General features: G+C 35.9%; 1 protein-coding gene across 1 annotated transcript in view; it reads left to right on the top strand.

The window, feature by feature from the left end:
* CEP192 (centrosomal protein 192) overlaps nt 1-22827 on the top strand; it is a 74705-nt gene that overhangs the window by 50264 nt on the left and 1614 nt on the right. Inside the window, exons 32-42 of the mRNA XM_062568113.1 lie at nt 3212-3353; nt 5532-5704; nt 6059-6182; nt 9396-9501; nt 10321-10525; nt 11235-11314; nt 12186-12281; nt 13751-13870; nt 18006-18127; nt 18891-19014; nt 19522-19580. Of these exons, the coding sequence (XP_062424097.1) occupies nt 3212-3353; nt 5532-5704; nt 6059-6182; nt 9396-9501; nt 10321-10525; nt 11235-11314; nt 12186-12281; nt 13751-13870; nt 18006-18127; nt 18891-19014; nt 19522-19580 (1351 nt within the window). The remainder of the gene's footprint in view (nt 1-3211; nt 3354-5531; nt 5705-6058; nt 6183-9395; nt 9502-10320; nt 10526-11234; nt 11315-12185; nt 12282-13750; nt 13871-18005; nt 18128-18890; nt 19015-19521; nt 19581-22827) is intronic.

The raw sequence follows: 22827 nt of genomic DNA, 5'->3' as shown, positions 1-22827 counted from the left end.
CCATAATTTGAAATTTTCTAATGTAGCTTATTGTTTCTTATTTTGTCACAACCATTTCATTTACTGAGACTTATTCATCTTGGATATATAAAGTATATTTTTTCATGCACTGCTTTCTGTACTGAAGTCAATAGATTTGAGGTGAGACTGCTATTACAAAGAACTGGGAGACAGGCTTGTGTAACACAGCAAATGTGTCTTCAAGGATGGGTATTGGAAGTGTAGTTCTTAGAGCTGAATAGGTTATTCTTACTCTTTAAAGCGGTAGTATAACCCTCAAGACCTTCCTTACCTTCTTGTCACCCAATGTTGTTCAGTGTGAATAGTACAGTCTTATTTAAACTACTTATTTAAGGTAGTTCTTAGAGCTGAATAGGTTATTCTTACTCTTTAAAGCGGTAGTATAACCCTCAAGACCTTCCTTACCTTCTTGTCACCCAATGTTGTTCAGTGTGAATAGTACAGTCTTATTTAAACAAGTGTTTTTTTTCTTTCCTTTTTCAAGTGGGATATCTGTGGGCTTTTCTTGTTACTTGTTGTTGTAAGTATTTGACTTACAAGAACTAATACAATTAGGGAACATGTAATTAAGAAATCTGGAATTTTACAGGTATTTCTGTGTTTTGATGTGTCCTATATTCATTGTTGGATTATGTGATTAAAAGCTCATCTTCACACATCACACACTATGGAGAGCAGAGAAACAATAGCAAATAGGGGAACCCAAAAAATACCCTGACTGGGCTACCCCCTAGGCCATCAGAGGAGAGGGCTTAGCCCATGAGAAACCCATCTATGCCTGCATACACACGTGGAGGTTGTCTGGGTGTGAAATGCACCCCTTGCAGGAGAAGCTCTCCAGATCAGCTTAAAGACTGCAGGAGGTGGAGGGGTGAGATCATGGCCTAAGGGCTGTGGGACTCATGGGATTAAGGGAAAAACATTTGGGGATTGCACAAGACTTACTATGGAGTCTTTATGGGAAGAACCAAAGATGGGGAAAGGGAGGGATCAGAGTGGTTTGAGCAGGAACAGATATGGGAAAAGAGGGATAAGAGGCTGAAGAGGGGCTGGTGGCATGTGAACAGGCTGCTGGTCAGTCTGCTCGCCTGGCAATGCCTTGCGCCTCATTGCCATGCTGGTCCTGTCTGCTCGCCAAACTCCATTCCTAACTGTTTTCCTGGGTGAGGGGCTCTCTATATGTGTGTGTGGGGATCGAAGTGCTGGCATCCCCAGTCAGATGACAGGTTGCAGGGGAAGTCAAGCTGAACAAGCTGGGGAGTTGGACAAGTGGCTTGGGAGCCAGGGGTGCGTGTGTATGTATGCATGCTTGCCTGTCTGAGGGTGAGACCACAGGGGGAGTTACCTACTGGAGGTCCTGGCTGGAGAGACTGTGGGGTCGCAGGGTTGTCTGAGGGACTGGCCTGTGTGTGTTTCTGGGCAGGCTGAGTGTGTAAGCCTAGCTACTGGAGGGATCCACACTGTATATATGGGTATGTGTCCCACTAACAGACCTTCATCCTGATGAGCTACACAGGGGAACAGGATGAGGCAGGTTTTTGCTCTTTGGTGTGTGTGAGGGCTGAGTGTTTCTGTCTGTGTTGGTATCTGCAGTTGGCTGTGTGTATCACCACATGTTGTACATGTGTGTCTCTGTGTGCCTGCTGGGAACATGTGCTCAGCCTTGCTAGTGGTTGCACATGGGGGCATGGAACTGTGGCAGTCCTGAGTCTATCAGGTTGCTGAGTCAGCTCCTTTACATTCAGTTGCTTTGCTGTGGTAGTCAAATTTCTCTTACTTGTATAATGTATTTGTATTTGCTAAGGTATACATAAATTGCTTATTGAATAGATAGCGGTTGCTATTTAACAGGTAGCAATTCTTATTCTAAATATTTTAAAGCAGTCTGGAATGTTTCATGAATTGCCTACTACTTGTGTTGTCAAAAAGAACTTGTTTTGCAATGAAGATTAGCAATTCATTTGCGTGTGTGTGTGTGTGTTAAAAGAGAAGGGGAAGAATTTTGATCCTTTGCAAGATCCTCCTAAGAATAATTCATCTCTAGGTGTCACATGACATACTTAATCACATTTGATAGAATCTAAGCCTTTTTACAAAATTTTGTCCCTTGTGGTTGGGAAGCTTGCACCGTTATGCTGTTTGCATGTTCTGAGTCTGAAATGTGTGCGCTGTGTGGCCTTGCGATTAAGATAACTTCACATGTCATCATAAACTGGTCATTTTGATACTTTTAGTTAGTGAAAATTTTCACACATTTCACTTTTACATCCTAGTGGGATCTTTTAAAACTGGAGTTTCCTGAAAGAAACAGAGTTCAAGGAACAGGGTGGAGGAGGGAGACCAGACTCATAGAATCAGTAAGGTGGGAAGGGACCTCTGGAGATCATCTAGTCCAGCCTCCCCACTCAGCAGGGTCATCTAGAAATTGATAGAGTAGAAATAATGGCCATCCTACAGGATGAGTATGTTTCTATGCTGGACTCATATATTTAGTATTTCAGATTAGAACTCCAGTTGTTTCAGAAAAACATGTTCTACTAGAAGTCCTTCTGTAAGATTCCTGGTTTTGTTAACAAGTTCCAGGATGCATGTAAATGCTTCTAGAGTAGGTGTTGCTCTGTCTTATCCTCAGCTGAAGTGTAGAAACTATATACAAACATTAGTATTTGTCCCTGCTATCTACAGTGCAGCAAAGGCAATTAGAGTTGGATCGTGTGCACCCTGTGTGAGAAGTGCTCGTTCCTTTGTTCTACCAATTCAAGAAGAAAAGGCTTAAAGCAAAGCAGAGAACTTTCTTGACTTGATTTGATTAAACATTTTGAGCTAATATTTTAGTATCTTTAAATGGTATTCTGATATTTCTGGTCTTTTAGGCAGTTATAGAAATATGGAATTAAATACTGAAGTGTTAATCCTTTGTCTTTGATTTTAAAGTGATTTCCATCAAAATCTCACTTTCTACAATGCCATTAAAGTGTTCAAATTGCTGTGTGTTTAAGTTCTTCCATTACATCTAAAGTTAATGTTGATTTATGCCTGATAATTGAACCTGTAGTAAGTAAATTTTGGAACAGTCTACAGTATCTTAGCAAACTGATGATTAACTAGGATTATATCTCACATCTCTCTGTGATTTCAGGGTATTGTTGATTTGTCCTTACTAGAATTGCTGTATTACTCTTATTTTTAGTGTACGATATCCCAAGGAGGGCAAATGACATCCATCTCTTCTATGGAAGTATGCGTAAGGTTATCCTTGCTGTAGTTGGACATACAGTTTTTGATCAGGCTGATTCTCAGCAGTCTCCTCAATGTCATGTGGAATCAGACAGGTAATGTGACTATAAAAATTACCTTCAGATAACACCAAACTAAACTGCATCTGCCTTCATTTAAAATCTTTGAGATTTTTTTTTAAGGTTTGTACCCTTATGATGAAAATTGACTAGCTGTGTGAGTGAAGGAGCTGCCTATGCTGAAAATTTCCTCTATGAATATTTAGCTGGGTCTTCTCTGCATTTCTATATAGTTTATTTAAACTGTTAGGATAATTTTAAGACTATTCTCTAAATTGATGTCACTCGTTTACTTGTAGCTTTCTATTGTTCATCTCAAGAAGATGTTTTTTCAAAGATGCTGCCAAAGTCCATTTCTTATAGTCCTAGTAACGTGGTGAAGTTTTATGTCTCTGACTGAAATAGAGATATACCAAGGATTAGTGACATTTCCTTGTCCAGCTCATATGCCAATATGCCTTTTAGTGTAATCTACAGCTTATCAAGAGAAGAAGCAGTGCTGAGGTTGATTTTCCCCCCTCCCCCATCAAGTTGTCAAATTTTGGGAGGATTTATTTGGAGGACTGGCAGAGACTTAGTTTGTAATTTGGACTTGTCATTTTCATATATTCAGGCTGCTCTTGTATTTAGACCCCTAACATAGAGGAAGAAACATCTAAATCCTTTACAGGTCCTACTTAAGACAGTATAGCATGAAGACAAAGTGAAAACCAGGTTAACTCTAAGAAAGGTATTTTTATTGGTTGTTTTTTGGGTCTTCGTGAATTTTCCTTCTCAAGATCCTTTTACGTTAGTGAAGAAATAGCCTGCTAGTCCTGCTGAATCTGATCTCCACGTGTGTAGCTGCTGTCTTAGGATCGTCTGTGCCTGTTGCACTCCAGATGCAGAACATTTCTGGACAGTTGACAAACTTACCAGCTAGTGAGATATTTGTCAGACATATTGGAATTATACAACTAAAGAGTGGAAACCCATATGTCTAGCAGCAAGCAGGGCTTAATTCCATCCACCCTACTTGGTGACAGCCTGATCAGTTCTTCCTCTCCCCCCCCCCCTTCCCCCCCCCCCCCGGTAAAACAACATGAAGATCTTCACTTTGAGTACACTTCAATTCTTAGAAATCTGATTGTTTTTAATAATCTATTATTACGAAATTCCACATTAAGGAATTATGTGAATCAATTGCATTACTGGTTCCATTGATATTTTAAGAGATGAATCCACAGGTATTAATTCATATATCCTGAACTGATTCAGTAGCAGAAGCACTAAAAATAAAAGTAGAAATAATAGGAACAAAAGCTGTATGTTTGCATAGTGTTGTATGGAGCAAGAGAGTTACCTATTTTACCTTTGCTCATTTCTGGTTCATATTTTAGTATTTAAATCTAACTTGTTGTCAAGTAAGCTTTTGACTTGAGAAATATTCTGAATGCTAGAATAAGAAAGCTTCTTAGCTTTCATATATGAGTTTCTCTGCCATCTGTGTTGCAAGCAAAGATGTCATATGTTGGCCATGAAGATGATTAAGGAATTCGAGCTTATATCATACAAGGGGAGACTGGGAAAGTTGCAGCTGTTTAGCCTTGAACAGAGAAGGCTCAGGGGGATCTTATCAGTGTGTATAAATACCTAATGGAGGTCAGTAGAGAAGATGGAGCCAAACTCTTCTCAAGTGTTATACAGTGAACAGATGAGAGGCAATGGGCACAAATTAAAATACAAGAAATTCCATTTAAACATTAGAACTTTTATGATAAAGGTGGTCAAACACTGCAACAAATTCAAAACCTGCCTGGACAAGGTCCTGAGCAATATGTTTTGACTGAGCTTGCTTTTAGCAAGATGATCTCCAGAGATCCCTTCCAACCTCAACTATTCTGTGGTTTTGTGAACTCTTACTTCTCCCTGCAGTACCTTCTTAATCTGAATAAAACATGTATAGAGAAAACCTTTTACTTTATTAAAACAAGCAATTATCTTTAGGTGATAATCTCTTCTGTTGTACTCTTTTTAAACATCCTGTAAATAAGCTTTGTCATAATATAGCTGCTCAGTTAGTCTTTATAATAATAGACAATTGAATTAAATTGAAGGCTCTTGTGAAGAACTTTATATGTAAGTATGACACTAAGGAATATTAAAAGTAGGTTGATATAATTACTTGTAAGCTATTTTTATGAATACTTTTGCTTAATGCTATTTTATTTTCAGATGTGGCAACTCTGTCAGGCATATCAATGCAACTTTGGATGTTCTTCCTGTTAAAGGACCGCAAGGTCCTCCATTACCCATAAAAACTGAGGATATCATTCAGAATAAATTATTTAATCAACAGACTTGGAATGTTAAACCTGAATACTTGATTTTGACATCTCCTTCTATTAGTAAGTATTTTTCAAAGTTAATAAAATAACCATTCTAGTAGCCTGCCTTGCCTGTAATTACTTTGGATTTGTAAATTTGGCTTGATGAGTAATACTGCTGAAGTAGCAGTTAATCTAAACAGTAAACTTGGTTTGAACATAGCTTTGGTGAAATTGTCAGCATAAAGATGAGTTAGGTAGTATATGTGAACTAAACTGGAATTCTTATAAAATACAGTGCATTAGCAAGAGAAACTCTGAAGGCTTTAAAGCATGCAAAGGTAAAAATAGGACGAAATATCTTAATTGGTACATCTCAATTTTGGACATCTTAATTTTTGTTTGTGTTAACTTATAGCCTTTTTTATATTACAGATGGAACAGCTGATACTGGACACGTACAAATTATCAACAATTCTAATAGGATGTTGACATTTGAGCTTTCTTGGCCAGCTCACTGCCTTACTATAACCCCACAACATGGAAATATTGAACCAGAGTAAGTTTCTTTATGGAGGTTTCCTTAATTTATGAAAATGTGGTGAGGTTTTAGAGGGATTTACTTCAGTGTTTTCTAGGATGTAGTCTTTTTGTCAGTTAACATATAATCTAGCTTTTATATTTCATTGTGTAGGTATACGTTTCTGTCGCATGAAAAATTACATAGAAGCCAAGAGTGTTCTGCAGTGCGAAATACAGTTATTCTTGTATAGTTCTCTGGGAACTGGATGGTTGTCAAAGCAGAAGCTTTTAAAAAAGTTTCTTTCACAGCAGTGGTTTTGTTTAAAAACAATCCTGTAGAAAAAACTTAGCTATTCTTATAAAATACTTCTCTTCTGAATATTAGTATGACCTGTTCATACTTTCTTTTGCTAATGTGTTGATAGTTCTTCCCCCCACCCAGTTCTGACAAATGCATTGTTTGTAGCTTAATCTCTGGCTTCTCAATACCTGTAACATAAAAAGAACAACAAGCCAGAGTCGGATCCTCCCCTACCTTTGCTATTAGTGTTTTGTCACAATAGTTATTACATTACTGAATATGTGTAAAATTTCCCTGAGATGTCAGCAAAAAGTCTATCAGAGTAAAATGCTTGGAAGTTCTAGCTACCTCTTGTTTCTGAAAGTTTATTTTTTTTAGGGTCAGTTCAGATAGACTTTTGAGATCCAACTGTTAAAGTAGTCTCACTTCCCCCCAAATGGCTCTTGTTCCACAAAAAATAATTTCGCTGTTTGAATATTATTTAATTTAGCAATTGCTTTAATTTTGTAGATGTTTGCCCAAAGCAGATACTTGCTTTTCAGTCTGGCATCACTGTGAAAAATGTGATACCTTTAAAAAGGTACCTGAATTCTGTCTTCATATATGTGTAAATACCTGGATATGTTGAGTGGTAGGGACTTTCATCACTAGTGAGAACAAGAGGCTTATTTGGAGGGACTTGGATATTTGCCACTCCTTGCAGATGCTGTCAATACTAAGAATAATGATCTCAAAAAGAGAGGTAATAATGAACAACTTTCTAGGAGCTAAAAGAAAGGATGTAAGTGTCCCATACTCTGGATTCATGATTCTCTGCAGAATAATGTTTTAAATAAGAGAGAATTGAAGTGATTCTTCAAGCAACTTCCTTGCATTGCATCATTCTAAATTTTTTTTGCCCTTCACTGGAGAGGAATGAGCTGAAACCTGGTATGTTGGGTCTGAATAAGTAGTCTGGATCAAGAGCAGAGCTGCAAATGGGAAACAGATCTGTGGGAGCAGTTGACTTCAGCTCAACAGGCTGCACCTACCTGTTTTTCTGCTTTCTATGACCCTGTCTCTGCAGTGCCAAGAGCAGGCATGCTGCTGGGACAGGAGCCAGCTAGAATCTGCATAATGCAGTTGTGCGTGGGACGGCACAGAATTCTTGAACTGGTTTCCTCCTGGAAAAGAAGGAGATCAGATCTCAGTGAGAGTGAAGGAAGGTCCTAAGACCAGGAACATGCTCTGCCATGCTAGAGCATGTAAGATTATGCAGGCTGCTCCATCCGCCCCCCCGCCAAATCCTCAAGTTCCAAAGGATGCGGTAAAGGCAATCACTAACGTGTCTGAATATGGACTAACAGAGTCCTTTGTCCCTGCTGAGTTTGGCAGTGTTCTGAGAAAATCTTTTTTATGGAGGTGTCTCTGGGATGTTGCTGCACCTCAGTGTTAGGAGTATAGATAAGCGCTGAGAAACAAACTGCACTTTTGAAGCCAGGACTATTGGATTCTGGAAGGATTACAAGAGCCACCTTTGGAAGTATTTCTGGAACTTCCTTTCTGGATAAGATATGAAAAGATGCTTGGACTTTTTTGTGCTAGACTCCACTCCATTCAGAGTAGAGCAATAAAAGTACTGAGAGGCAATATTTTTAGGTTTGAATATGACCCTTGCGGGAGGCATATGGTCTGTGACTCCATGCAAATTTTATTGGCAGATGAAGTTTGCAGTAAATGTCAAAGAGAAGCTGAAGAGAGCAAAGGCAGTGGAATGGTTTATGACAACAGATAGGTGATAGTAACTGAGATGGTTTGTGTGTATTGCAAATTGTATTCTCACATATACAGCCGGTACATGAGAGAAGAGCACATGTGCAGAGATTCCAATAGCTACTGAGCCTTAAAAAATTCTCATCTAGAGTGATAAAGTTGTGTTTGCTTGTTGTGTGAATATACTTGTGGGCTATGCCCCTGAAATACTTCCTGCTGCTGAAAACTAAAATCTCATCCCTTTTTATTGAAAGGAGTATTTCAAGAAATACCAGTATCCTGATTTAATATTTTAAAACTATTAACAACTGTTAATTGAAGTTTGTATGGGATGGCCATATTATGATTCCTATGGGATGGCCATATTATGATTCCTATGGGATGGCCATATTATGATTCCTGTGGGTTGATTTTGCTCCTACACTAAATTTGTGTGCTGTGCTAATTACATTTTCAGCTAATTCTTCAGGTGTAACTTGAGTAATTCTGCTAATTGGTTCTGTTTGAATACTATCAAGACCTTTATTTCAGTGAGTTAGTAATAATCTTGCAGTTCTTCCTTGCTTGCTTTCTGCCCTCTTTTACTTGAATTTATGCATTGTAGAATATGGAACACTGTAAATCAGAATATATTTGTTCTCAATGGTCTAATTCTGTGTGATGTCCTAACTGCTTCAAATGAATACTATTCTTAGTATTTATAGAAGTCACTGATAACATTGGAAGGCTTTTCTTTTTTCTCTGAAATTGGTGGTTCTACATGGGAGAAAGGAAAGAAAGCTGTTTAAACCTGGAACTATTTTCAAAGATGCCTTAAATGCAATTTGTGCTGGATAGTTTAAGTAATACAATTTCATGTTTTGAAATTTGATATTTTTTTCCTGAGACATGTAGTCAATCATATGTCCACTTCCCATTTCCTGATAGGATGTGTATGTTAATGATGAATAAGTTTCACTGTTTTCCTATGCTTTCCTCCATCCTATACAACCATAAGTGACAAACTTGTACAGTTTGTTAGTGTTTCATGCTTCTAACTATTGAAGCTCGATAGTAAATCAGGTATCTAAGAATCTTAAATTTATCTGTAGATCTCTCCACTTAGCTGTTATCCTAAAAATATAGCTTTTCTTGAGCTGGAGAGATCAGTTACAGATGTTCAGTCTAATATGAGGATAATGCTATTTCTTTTAATAGGAGCAGCACACTAATTCTGGTGAGTCCTAATCCATCACTTGCTACAAAACCTTCAGTAATCCCTTGGAGTGGCCTCATTTATATACATTGTGATAATGGACAAAAGGTACATGCATTACTTGAGAGTTGTGTTGTGACAGTTTATTTTGGTTTGGATAAGGACTAGTAGTCTTGCTATACCCTTTTAGGTGTAGGACACCAGTTCTGTCGACTTCATGTATTTTAATTAAAATCATTTTCCCTCCATAAATTCGTATATGATTTGGTAATACTTCTGCCATTTCTTTGTGACCTGTCCAGTTAACCAAAAACTATTCTATTTGTAATATTTTAATAGTATTAACCTTGGTATTTAGGAAGTGTTTATACAGCAGAAAGTAGATGGTATTGGAGGTAGCCCTGGTCCCTTTCTCTGAGGGTAGAAAATATTGTAAGAATTGGCAAATAGCTTTGCCCAGTATAATTAATTTTGGTTTTCTTACTGAATAATAATCTAATGCCGCTATATTAGTTGAATATTTTAAAGTATGCTGCAAAATAGCTATTGCAAATGTTATAGTTGTAAGGGAATACTGTTTGTAGGTAGCTATAAATATTTATGGAAAACAGCACTAGTGAGAGGGGGATTTAGTCTTAATAGGTTACTGTAATAGTATTTGTATATAGGCAGTTGAATTAAACCCACCAGTAGATAAGCATTGAGTAAATTTTCCTGCTCTCCTAAATTTAAAATTTGTCCTTGAAAAGTTTTAAGCTTTATGAACTGAAGTTAGAGAAGACTGGTTGTTTAACTTTCAACTTTTTGTCCACTGTTGCGATGTAGAGTTGAACCATGTGAGCTCTTCTCTTACAGCTCAGGAAAATAGTGTAGTATAACAATGTTCACTATTTAAATCTTTCTTACTCTCTTCAAATTGTGTTAAAGCTTGTCAAAGTGCAGATTCGAGAGGCAGTTGCACAGGATGTGTCTGAGGCAGGCTCTCCATCTAGAAAATTCGATGCATTCGCTCTACCATCTGAAAATACTAATACTCATGTGGTGAAACCTCTTTCAATGCACTTTTTAACAAAAATGGAAATAAAGAACAGAACTGTTGTTTTTCCTAAAACAGAATCTGGTGAGAGCTCAGGTAATTTCTCTTATTTGTAATTGTAACATCTGTAGTATCTTATGTTTAGAGGATTTTTAACTGTATTGCATATTTAGAAACTTGAATGCCTTGATTCTTTTAATAAATAATGCTTAAAATTCTCCAAATCACTATATGAACCTGCTGTTCTGTTATCTAGGTACCAGATTTTTTCCTAGTACTTAGTTCTCTATTCTAGCTAATGGTGTTCTTTGCGATGATTCACATTGCATTCACATTATAATTTTTTCATTTAGCAGTGCTTAGAACATTTTTTTTTGCCCTCTATTTCTTGAGGATACTGGTCAAAAATCTAAATGCTAATAATTTGAGACTTCTAGTGGTGACTTGGAGGATATCTTTGCTATTTGTCATATTCTGTATTTATAGAAGCCAATTTTCTGGCATAAACAGTACATTCACTTCACATTGTCTTCAATACACTCTCTCCCTGACCACCTACCAAAACATCTTTAGTGCTATTCTTAATTAGAAGACTTTACCTCCAAATTTACTTTAAGCTTTCAAGAATTTTGATAGTGTGTTTTGTTTGATTATGCTCTAGAAGTTTTGAATTTGTTTGGCATCATGAAAACTTATGTTGTCTTGAAACACTCTTTTAAAAAACTTTTTCAACTAAAGATACAGAAGTTATTAAAGTCTTGCTCTGAAATGTTTTAAAGTGTTTATCATTCTGCCTCTTTTCTAGAGAGTTATCTGGAAATGGAAAATAAGGGTGATGAAAACCTGAAGTGGCATTTGTCATCATTTGCACCCCCCTATGTTAAGGTGAGTGAATGCTGCCTTGGTAATGTGTATTTTAGGCAAATCTCTCATTTTCTTTTTTCCTTTTCTTCCTTCCACTTTCTCTTTCTCTTCCTATCTCTTCAGAAGGAATATGTATTACATAATGCACTAAAGTTTTTCTTCTTGGACAATCTTTTTGCTTCTAACCATAGTAGGGGAAGGTTTTTCTTTTCTTTTCAGCTAATATGCTCCCTGACTGTGAATCAGTGGACCAGAAATTGTCCCACAGAGCACTTAATAGCTCATAAGGTTTGCTGGTATTCATCCAATACATCTTCCAGATTGCATATGCATGAAAGATGTGTCCTTTTCAGATCCAGAATGTCAGACTAACTTACCTTGTTTTGAGACTTGTGCTGCAAGGATTTTACTATATGTGATATCTCTGTAGGTAATTTAAATTTAGGTCAAAAATATCTGATTCACACTGTTGCCACTCCTGCAGTTATTGTACCTGTAGTATTAATACTGTAAATACTTTCCCATGTGTGTGTTGGTTTTTATTTTTGTATGATTTGAGTGCTGTGACAGTCATGCAGATTCTATGCTAGAATCATTAGGGTCTCTTGTCATGAACTGATAGAAAAAAGGATTAAAAAACTCTTTTAGCTCTAGCCCAGATTGTGAAGACTGAGTATACAGTATTCTAGTTGGTCTACCACTTCTAAATTACAAGTCAGTAGTCAGGACGGTTGCATAAATATGGTAATAGTTTCAGTCCTTATTCATTTGCTTTGGGGGATTTTATATTATCTTTTCACTTGAAAGTAGCTTGATTTGGTATATTTTTTCAGTCCTTTGCAAGGCTGATTTTTATTTATTTTTTTTTCTCAATTCATAACTTCATTTGCAGGATGTGGATGAAAGTGGTCATGTTTATAGGGTTACTTACTCCGCTTTCAGATGTTCCCGTGTTGCTGGTATGCTTGAAGCTCATGGAAAAGAGAAGGTAAATTGGTATTTATATTTCAAGAATATTTATGTATCTTAACTGTAAAATAATACCTTACATGAGAAATTCTCTGAAATAGCAATTGAATTTATGAAGTTAGTTTTACCTTATCTGATAATGATAAGATATTGGCCTTTTGTAATTGGGTACTGGTATGTGTGAGGTATTCAGCATCTGCTTACCCACAACTGGTATAATGTTAGTTGAATAGATTATAAAAATACATGCAATTTCTAGTTTTAATTTGTGCAGTTTTTTCAGTATTTAAAGGTCAACCATTCCAGAACAGTGGGATGTTTTAAAATGCTTTGTAAAATCTGCAACAAAATCTAATAATACTCTGTTGCTATGAAACTAGTTAAGAGGACTGTTTCCCCTTCTTATGCAAGATATTGCCATACTTGTTCAAGAACAATTTTCTATTCCTTAAGGTGATTTCACTTGACTTACAATTTTATCTCCTGGCCAGTAGAGGGTTTCATAACCACAACGATAAAACATATCCAAGCACATATTGAATATGTTTCTGTGGGGCTTTTTGTCCTTCATCTTACCAAGTGCTACTTTGGCACTAGATGTTCGTCTTCATGAATTCGTTATCTATTAATAATTATGTTTTATTGTGACTTTTCTTACATTGATTATTGATAAGATGACGCAATTTATGATCTAATTACAAGAAATAGAAAACTTGTTCCCTTTTCAGTTTGGTTATCTCCTAATATGGAAAAGCAGTATTTGAATTAAAACAAATGTCTCTGCCTCAGCAGTCCTGGCTCAGGTTTGTTTATTAGTCCTTATTTCATTATTAGCATGTGAGGCTGTTGTCTGGAGCTGAATAGGTGTATACTACTATCATGGTTTGCTGCTTCTATGCAATGACTATGATAACATCTGGCAAATAGATGCAGTTGTAGTAATCTATTCTGCTCCGCTATTGCCCTTCTCTCTTCTTCCACCCAACTCTGAAATCAGTGCAAGTTTGCTCTTGAGCTAAGCTGCTACAGTACTATGGAGAGAGGAGCCTTTGTTTTATAGGTGACCTTTAAGGATGCTCAAATGCAGAGCCTGCAAGGGAGTTTAAATTTCTATCCTTCTAGTAGCATTGTAGTTTACAAGTATGCTTATAGATTTGGAGAGCTGGAGGGGTATAGTTGTTCACAATTTAGCTGTTAGATGAAAGTATTGCTGCCTTCCAGCTGCAGGCATATTCCCATCCTCATCCCCTTCTCTCCTATTTTAGTAATAGAAATAATGCTGACTTTTCTTAAAGCAGATTAGCTGAACTCAAATCCTGTTTGGGAGTGCTTGCACTGCCCATTTCCTCAGATTTCTCATTTGAGGGTAAAGGAGGATGGACAGTAATGTCTTCTGCATTTTTTTTTTTTTTTTAGTGTGTGGATTTTGTGCTGGATTAACTGTATATAGGTGGAAAAATTCTGCAAAATTTTTCTTTTGTTTGGTAGGTTGCTTTACTCTTTCTACCCAGAGATAGAGGAGATTACTCCCAGTTCTGGGACCTTGAGTGTTACCCAGTTGAAAAACCACATAGGAAACACAAATTAAGATTTCAGCTTTCTGGAGCAGTAAGTATATAAATATAACAACTCTCTCCTGGGTGAAAATTCCTTATAAGCACCTTAAGGTAAATATACAGTATTGTCTCTGATATGCCCCAGAATATTTTGAAAAAAATCTTATAATACTTTTATCTCAAGCTTAAATGTACTGTTTTTCTTATCTTAGAAAAATACCTTTCTCATCTTGCATATGTGATGATGCATTTTCTTGTGCCATGCAAGATGCATGATTTTGCTTTCTGTTCAAAGAAAATAGAGAAGAATCTTACCTTTTCTGGGAATTGTTTCTGTATGGGCAGATTTGTTTATATCAGACATTAAATATGCCATGCTACAAAGAATTGTAGCAAAGTACCTGACCTTTGTTGTAATACGTACCAATACAGTCTTGGAAGCCCTGAACATATATTTGGGAGATACAGATGTATTTCTGATTTTTTTTTTCTGAGCGTTTTTATATTTAACATTATTCTGTTATCCTTAATTTGTATTAACTACATTGATAATATTTTTTTAATGTGGAAAAGTGATACAGAGTTTTACTGAATTCATTATGTAGTTGATACAGAAAGAACTAGTATTTTTCTGTTCATTTTTGATGCTCATTTTAGTCCTAGCATGCTTGTTAGAAATGAATGTTTCAGTACAATAAATCATTATTTAATCAGTGCATCTGGTATGACTTTAGGCTCACTTTTTTGAACTCTGCATTCAGTCTATGTAGGAAGGGACTGACTTGCTTTAAGTGTGTGTTTGCACATTATAAGAGTATCAGAAACAATGATGAAAATATTTAATTAAACTTTTCTGAGGATCTTTTGAATAGAAGAAAGCAGAAATTCAGGATAAAAATGGGTGAAGGGAGGAAGGAGGGAATTAAGCTTGGGCCAATAGCACTTATGGATCCATCTATGTGAAGATTGTTGCACTGAGTAATGCAGTACTGTTCCTGACCTACTTCCAAAGTCTCCCTTATCTCTTTTGTAAGAGAAAGACATGCAAAATTACCAGGCCAAAAAAAGTAAAATCTTGAAACTGTCAGACATCCCAAAAGATCATCTTATAAGTATAGATCAGTATAACAGCACATTTTTTTTAAGTGTTACTCATAGGAGCAGTTGAAGCTCCCCTTCACTTCTCCTATTGTTCCTCTGCTCTAACTTTGTGCTGAGAAGAAAAAGTTTTTTAAAAAAACTTTGAGATCTTTCTTTAGAGAACCAAGCCTGTTTCAGTAGTAAGAATCTTACTTGCTCTTGTTGCCCGTGCCTCTTACCTCCGTGAGAAAGCAACCTTTGCATATGAGGCTTGTTTTTCCCAGTTGTTTTCCACCTGAAAAGGTGACTTGGGAAGACCTGTGCAGTTTGTGTTTATCAGGGTTTTTATTAAGCTTTTATCTAATTTTTTGAGTTTTTCATCAGAAATCTAGTTAAAAGTACTTCACTTCTGAGAGCGACTAGGTGCCAAAGTTGTGTAAATATTTGAGCAGCACAACTTGATGTTTATGAACCAGCATGTCAAATTTGTTGTTCTTTATTTTTCAAAGCTGTTAGCAATTAGTTCTTTCGAACATCTTATACATATGGGAAAAATTTTGTAGAAAATATTTGAAAAATGTCAAGATCACTTTGAAAAAGTCAGAACTGAAAATGAAGTATTTCCTTAATCAAATAGGTAAGGAATTATGAACACCTTTACATATGTTTATATGTAAACATATAAATATGTTTACAAGAGGAGTCCACACAGATTATTTAATTTAGATTTTTGCTTTTTTTTAATCAGGTCCACTTCTAGTTGAGAAGACAAGTTAATTGTAATCTCCTATGTCCCAGGGATCAAGAGTTTAGACTGTATTACTACACCTTTGAAAAGGGCTTGAATCTTGCTGGGTTTGTGAGGCAAAGGGGGCTATTGCTATGGTTAATGTGACTCTTGATAAAATAAAGTGGGAAGACTGACAGTCATAGTGATCGAGTAGTATTTATTTGTAGGACCACTTCAGAAGAAATGCAAAATTTGAAAGAGCTTAAGAAAGAACTAAAAGAATGACATGAAGTTAGGAAAATCAGCGATACTGTATTTATTTTTTCCTTAAAGCTAAACCAGTTAACTGTGACTTTGATCATGCTCTATGTGCATTTGTAGTCCCCCATCATTAGAAAACATAGTCAGCAGCTCAGAAGGGTTTGTCTCTACAAAATTCCTCCTAGAGACAATGGAAGGAGGAATTCTGTATGCACTTTTAGCCCCTCCCAGTCTTAATACTGGTTATTCAAATTAATTTTTTTTCTTATCCTAAAAAACATTGATTAGGCTGTTACTAGGTATCTCACTGATGTGAGAATCAGCATTCTTAAATCAATGATATTACCACTGTGCATGACAATTCTGAATTATTTTGGTCTAATTATTGGTCCCTTTGGATGAAACTGATTGAATCAATAAGAACCTGCCAGAAGATTGAGGCGGGACCCAAGTTGTTCTGATTTCTCCTCTGTCATGTAGAACAGTTGAGGATTGTATAAAAGTGAACCCCTGTGATAGTCTGAACAAATGTTAACTGCATAATATAGGAATCAAATCAGAAATCTTGGTAAACAGTATCTGGTCTTAGATATTCACTAAGAAATTCCCAAAAGGACAGCTCAAAATGATACATTAAAGTTGCATAGGTAAAGAAGATAAGCCATGTAAATTAAAAACTATTATCAGCAGTCTAGAAGCTTTGTTTCATTTTGTTTATTCCAGGATCAAGAGAAGCAGAGAAAGAAAACTTTTCTAAGCTCAGTGAACAAAAAATGCTGATTTTAAGGCTAAATAGACACTGGTTTTATTCATATGCTCCTGAGGTTTCTTTAGAACAAAGGCACTTAAATATAACCATTTGGACAATGTTAATATACTGCTCTCATTTGAAATGGGAAAGATCAATAAATAGGAGTGTCAGTTAAATGATGCAGTAGTCAATGCCATTGTAAAGACTGGGGAGAACCTTTGATAGTTTTCAATAATGTGTCTCGTTCTCATGGAGTAAGCTTGCCTTATTGATAAATTAGAATTTGAATGGTTACAGTGAGATATGGCACTCATTATTTTTGCCTTAAAATCTCTTGAAGCAAGAGATACATGCAAAACCTTCCTTGTTTTTACATATTGGATTCTACTGTAATTCATAGGTTATTTGCAACTAAAGAGTATTCTTTAAAAATTAAGATAACTTGGCTGCTGCTACTTCTAACAGACTGATTAGAAGCTCTCAGTAAAAGAAATTAGTGTCTATAAGACACATTTGTCAAATACCAGTTCTATTGAAGATGAATCTTTTTTAACCTTTCCAGTGTAAGGGAATCAGTTGCTTGTCTGGAATGTCAGCTGCTTTTGAAAAATTTGAGACAATGTTGTATGACTGAGTGTACGAAATTCCCAGATTCTTTGACTTTGTCAAGATACTGTGACCCAGGGGTATCAAACAGTATCTGTCTAGCCATGTCAGACAATGCAGAATTTGAAATTGTATATCTGGCAAAGCATTCTCTTAGGATGATCTAGTTGCCTTGTGTTAGTGAGTATGCTGAATGTAGGTCCCTACTGGTGTAACAATGGTAAATATTACAGCTGAATTGCAGAATGTAGGAGCTACAATATAATCCATTATCAGATTCTGTTTCTCTGTAGAGTTCTTCCTTTGGAGATAAGGATGTATTGTTCATAATGCAAAACCATTACAAAGCTTTCTGCTTTTGTTAGAGTTCAAGCTATAATGATGACTTATCCCTTCCTCCTTTCTGAGCAGTTGCGTTGCTGACTTTGCTGCTCTTGAGGCATACGGGCTGAATATCTGCAGAGATACTGAGAAGGTTTTTTAATAAAATTTTCATTGTTAGCAGCAGTCTCAGGTCTCCATCTGCGCTGCTAGTTTGTTGCAGACTGGCTTGTAACAGATAGAGTATTTGTAAGACATGAACACATTACAGTAGTCTTCCCAAATCATTGTGTCTGCCACAATTATCTAGACTCTACTCTTCTGGAAAGATTATACTATAAATATAAAAATTTAATTTAGACAAGAGAAATTGTTTAAATGCTTAAATATTAAAATTTTAAGTGCAAATGTTAAAGGCTACTTTATTTTTGCCAACAGGGTACTAAAACAGAAAATAAAACTTTAATTTTGAAAGCTTCCACAGATGCCCTCACAGAAACTGAGCTTCCACCTATACCAGAAAGGAAGGCTTACTCTGAAGCATCTACAGTTAAAGCAGGGTAGGTATAGGCATAAATTTTGAAATGAGAGGTTCCAGCTGGATAGAATGGGGTTTTTTTTAAAAAAAAAAAAAAAAAAAAAAAAAAAAAAAAAAAAAAAAAAAAAAACCTTCACCATGATGTTAGTTAGACAGTGGAACAGGTTGCCTACACAGGCTATGCAGTCTCTGTCCTTCGAGGCTTTCAAGACCCAGCAAGACAAAGCCCTGAACAACCTAGTATGACCTCAGAGCTGACCCTGCTTGGAGCAAGAGTTTGGACTAGAGACCGCCTGAGGGTCCCTTCCAATCTCAATTATTCCTTATTAAACAGTAAATAGCTGCAGAAACATATCTGGCAAACTACTTAATGGCTTTTTTATTCACAAACACTTTCCAATACTTTTTCCTTCCAGCTGGGTTCCTAAGTAGCCTAACTATGATTTGTTGTTATAGCAGTAAAATCTCTTACACACTGTACTCTTCTGGAAACTCTACGATATATTGAAGTTGCCTGTGCAAAAGACTACTGTACTACATTCTTAATCATGCTGCTTTTCAGTGTAGGGTGGCTCTCCAAGTCTTATACTGTGGGATGATGTGGGTATCAAGAGAATAAAATCTTTTTGTTAAAGATGGCATTAAGACTTCAGGATGATTTTTCCCCCTCTTTATTTAATTTAGTATCATCAGAAAATACGAGTATTGTCTTGAAGTATAGAATCAATATACTGAGACTATGTAAGTAGGAAATCTTAATATCTTAAATTCCTTTTCAAAATCAGACAAAATAGGATAATTCGAGGATTGTATGCACCGGAAGACCTGTACACGTTTCCACCAACCAGAGTTGGGGAGTCACGCACATTAAAGGTTAACTTGCGGAATAATTCTTTCACGACACACTTTGTAAGTTTGACGGATTTTCATATATATTTTTGAAAGCCCTTCAAATGGGTCAATTGCACTTTTTTTGTTGTTTTACTTCTGATAGATTGCAATCATATGAACCTCTTAACTTGTTAGTTTCAGAAGTCAATATTAATAGCTATTTTTGAAGAATAATTTTTGGTCCTATTTGAAGAATTTTTTTGTTCTCTTGTAATATTTTAATTTTATTTTCTCTTGACTCTGAACTGCTGAGGACTTCTAACCTATTTGCAACTGAAAAAATAGGTTGTGGTTCACATGGATTTATTATTAGCCTTATGGCTTTTTTGTTAACTTTGTTAAAACATCCTGCAATATATTTTTTTTTTTTATTATGCACAAATCTGGGCATGTTTTATTTTTAAATCCTGTGTCTGTCTAAAGCTATATTTGTAAATTACATGATTAATCTTAAGCATGTGGTAAATTTAATATGATGGTCTTAGATGTAGTGGAGTTTTTAAAGTATTTTGTATTAAATTACAGCTGAGATTTGTAAGTCCTGGAGAACCTTTCTACATCAAGCACTTGAAATACTCTCTAAGGTGAGTAGTGCCTGTGCTAACATTGTTCTTGCATAACAAAACAAACAAACAAAAAACCCCCAAGTAATTGAGTAAAGTAAATATCTTCTGTATATGTACAGTGCTAAAATGTAGCTATAAATATCCAATATTTCAGCTCTCTAGTTAAATATTTATTTTTTGCTAAAGCTGTGCTTTGTAATCTTGGTTAGAAGCAGAATGAGCCCACACAGTTATTTCTCCATCTGCCAATTTCTTTCCTGTAAATTGCTTCTAACAGTGCTGCTGCTTTTAATGCTAAGCCTAATGCTTCATTTAACCATTTGGCGTGCTGTGCACAATCAAGTCACTCTTTCCATATATACTTTCTGCGCAACAGACCAAGCAAATTGCCTTCATCATACTTCTAATTTGACAGTCCTGCAGAACTGCACCTAATACCAGGTTTGAGTAGCCATCGGAATTGCCCGGTCATACCAAGTATTTCAGCATATTATCTGCATAAAAGGAATATTCAACTCGGTGATGATGATCCCTTCAAAAATCAAATCCAAAGATGATTGGATTTTATTACAAAAAGTATTTGACAGTTGCATTAGTCATGGCTTCAGGAAAAAAGTATCTTGGTCATTTAGCTGTAGCAGTGGGATTGTCACAAAGATAGAATGCAACTGTTTGCATTAAAAGTCATCCAGCACACATTCTTGGTGTTTCAACATGTTGGAATTTTAAATACAGTGAAACTAAGTATGTATAGAATAGAAACTGACTGTACATAGAAGAGAAATTATGCGACAAAAATCATAAATGGAACAAGATCCTCCGACTCCTAATCTAATTTCCTGTCTGTTAGTCAGTGGCACATCTGTGCAAAATGTCATAACTCTGCTTAGGTATTTTTTCCAGTCTTTCTACTTAATTGGCATCTTTTTATTATGTTTCTCACACCAGACAGCATAAAAGGGTTTTATGGAAGTAGGGACCAGGATCAAATCTAGTCAAATCAAGATGTCCAGCTAGATCTGTCTGAGGCTGTATAGCTGCAAACCAGGGACAGGAGTGACTTAATTAATCCTTCCAAAAAGGATGAGTAACTTCATTGGAAAACACTTTAAATATTTCAAAAAGATTGGGAGGGATACTGTCAAGCTGCTTGGTATATTTTCTGTGAGAGATGGTAAACTCAGTTGCTTTTACCCAAAGTAGAGTTAGCAGTAAGTTAAAATTACACGGATCACTTATAAATGGTGTCAAGTGAATACATTGTACCATTTAATAACTTTCTATAATCTTTATTCTAGCAACTTTAACTGCTTTTGCTCCAGCTGAAAATGCTGACCTCTTCCAGATTTTTTTCTCTAATTGTTTTACCTGAAAGTCAGCACAATTCTCTGAAAAAGCTTTCTGTCTTGAGAACATAAAGCATGGAAGAGTTACTTGACTTGGAGAGATACTTCTAAAAATTTCTTTAAATGGCTTTTATTTCAGGTTTATGAACAGTGTCGAGAATTTAAAGAAAGCCAGTTAGGTTAGGTTAACTGAGCATGCTTTAATGTTCAGAAGTAACTGAAGAAAACTGTTTGCAGGAGCTTGAATGTTTGGTCTGTAAATAAGAGTATAAAAATATTAACTATTGCCTAGCTACACTTTTGGACTTTGTTATATAGTAAAGCCATGATCTGTTGCACACTGTTTTCAGAGTTAGATTTGAAAGTAATCCTGAGTAATCAAGTTCATTGGAGATTGTTATATTTAAAATCAGGAGATTAGCCTTCAGAAGTTGGTGCAGTGATTTGCCAGTTTTTATTCAACTGGTTGTGTGTTCACAAGTACCAAAACTTAACAGTGCTCCTTCTTTTTCCATAGTTGTCTTAGCTGAAAATAGTAACTGACTTAATCCAAGTACAGTATTCTGCAGCCAAAACTGCAGTGAAAAGAGTAAGGAATTTTAAGTCATCACCAAATACTTCAAAACATAAATCCTGTTAACCCTAGAGGAATCATTTAGCTAGTATAAGTCTTGCAAAGAATAGAAAGGATTTGTGTCTGGAAGTTGCATTCAAAAGAGGAGTTCTATTTGACAGTGATTTGTACTGCAAAGCTGAGCATCTTTAACAAGATGACTTTCAAATGATTTAAAGATACATGTGAAACATTAAAACACTTCATAAATGTTCAAAGTTAAAGTTATGTTCTGTTTCTGGAAGGACTATGAGGTTATGCCTATGTAAAAGAAGTTTGAAAATTAAGATACTTATGGTACTTTCAGAAGCCATCTGAAATAGGCTAATTGTAGAGCTAGCGGATATTTCAAATAGTACTAAAAGGTAAAACTTTTGTTTGTGAATAATTGTTTTTGTTTCCAAACATTCTGGGTTTCAGGAGTCACCATTCATTGCCAGTAGACCTGGTTACTGTGGCTTAGATAAGGCTTATCCATTCTTTTCCTTTTGAACTTACCTGTTGCTGCTATTGTGTTTGGAGGACATCATCAGTTTGACTGTCCTTGAAATAGTCTTCAGTCATACCTGACTGTCAGAAATACCACCTGAAACTAATGCAGTATACTGTGAAGCACATGCAATATTTATAGACTGACTGAGTTACAGACATAGTGACAAGTTTGAAGCAAAGTAAAATGTTTCATTAAGAGAAATCAGTTAATTGCAGATGAATTCCATTTGTCTTGACACTGCTGTACTTGACTGTTTCTGGCCACTGTACTTCAGAAATCTTTCAGGTTGCTTCATTTCTAGCAATATGTTTTCTATATAGTAGCTCAGAGCATAATTGTCATTGAAGGAGTTTGAATTTTCCAGTTATGTTAGTGGAAGAAAACAAAAATAGATCTTTAGATTAGGAAGTATGAAGAATCAAGTGTGTTGAGCCATATCCTGAGCATAAAAAAAATCCACTGACTGCTACAAAATAAACTGCAGATAATGCCTGACTAACTCTGCTCTTACAGAAAAAAAGTGTATAGCACCAAATGGATACTTGAATTTTAGTGGTCAAATGAAATTGAATAATACAGCAGCTGTATGCTGAGGAACTTTGCTCTGCCTCCATTTCATGAAGGTCACGTAATATATATTTTGGAAATTAATATTTGACATCCAGATGTGGCAATCTCTTTGAAAGAGTGATACATGACTTACTAGTAAGTTATTGATATTATAATTTTGAGTTTAGGCATGTAATTCTTCAAGTAAATGTTAGGATGTGTAAGCAAACATCTTTTTGGAGTGCTGTATTTGAAACTGTACCT

This window comes from Rhea pennata, chromosome 2, assembly GCF_028389875.1.
Source record: "Rhea pennata isolate bPtePen1 chromosome 2, bPtePen1.pri, whole genome shotgun sequence".
Taxonomy (NCBI): Eukaryota; Metazoa; Chordata; class Aves; order Rheiformes; family Rheidae; genus Rhea; species Rhea pennata.
This window is presented reverse-complemented; position numbering and strand designations above follow the sequence as displayed.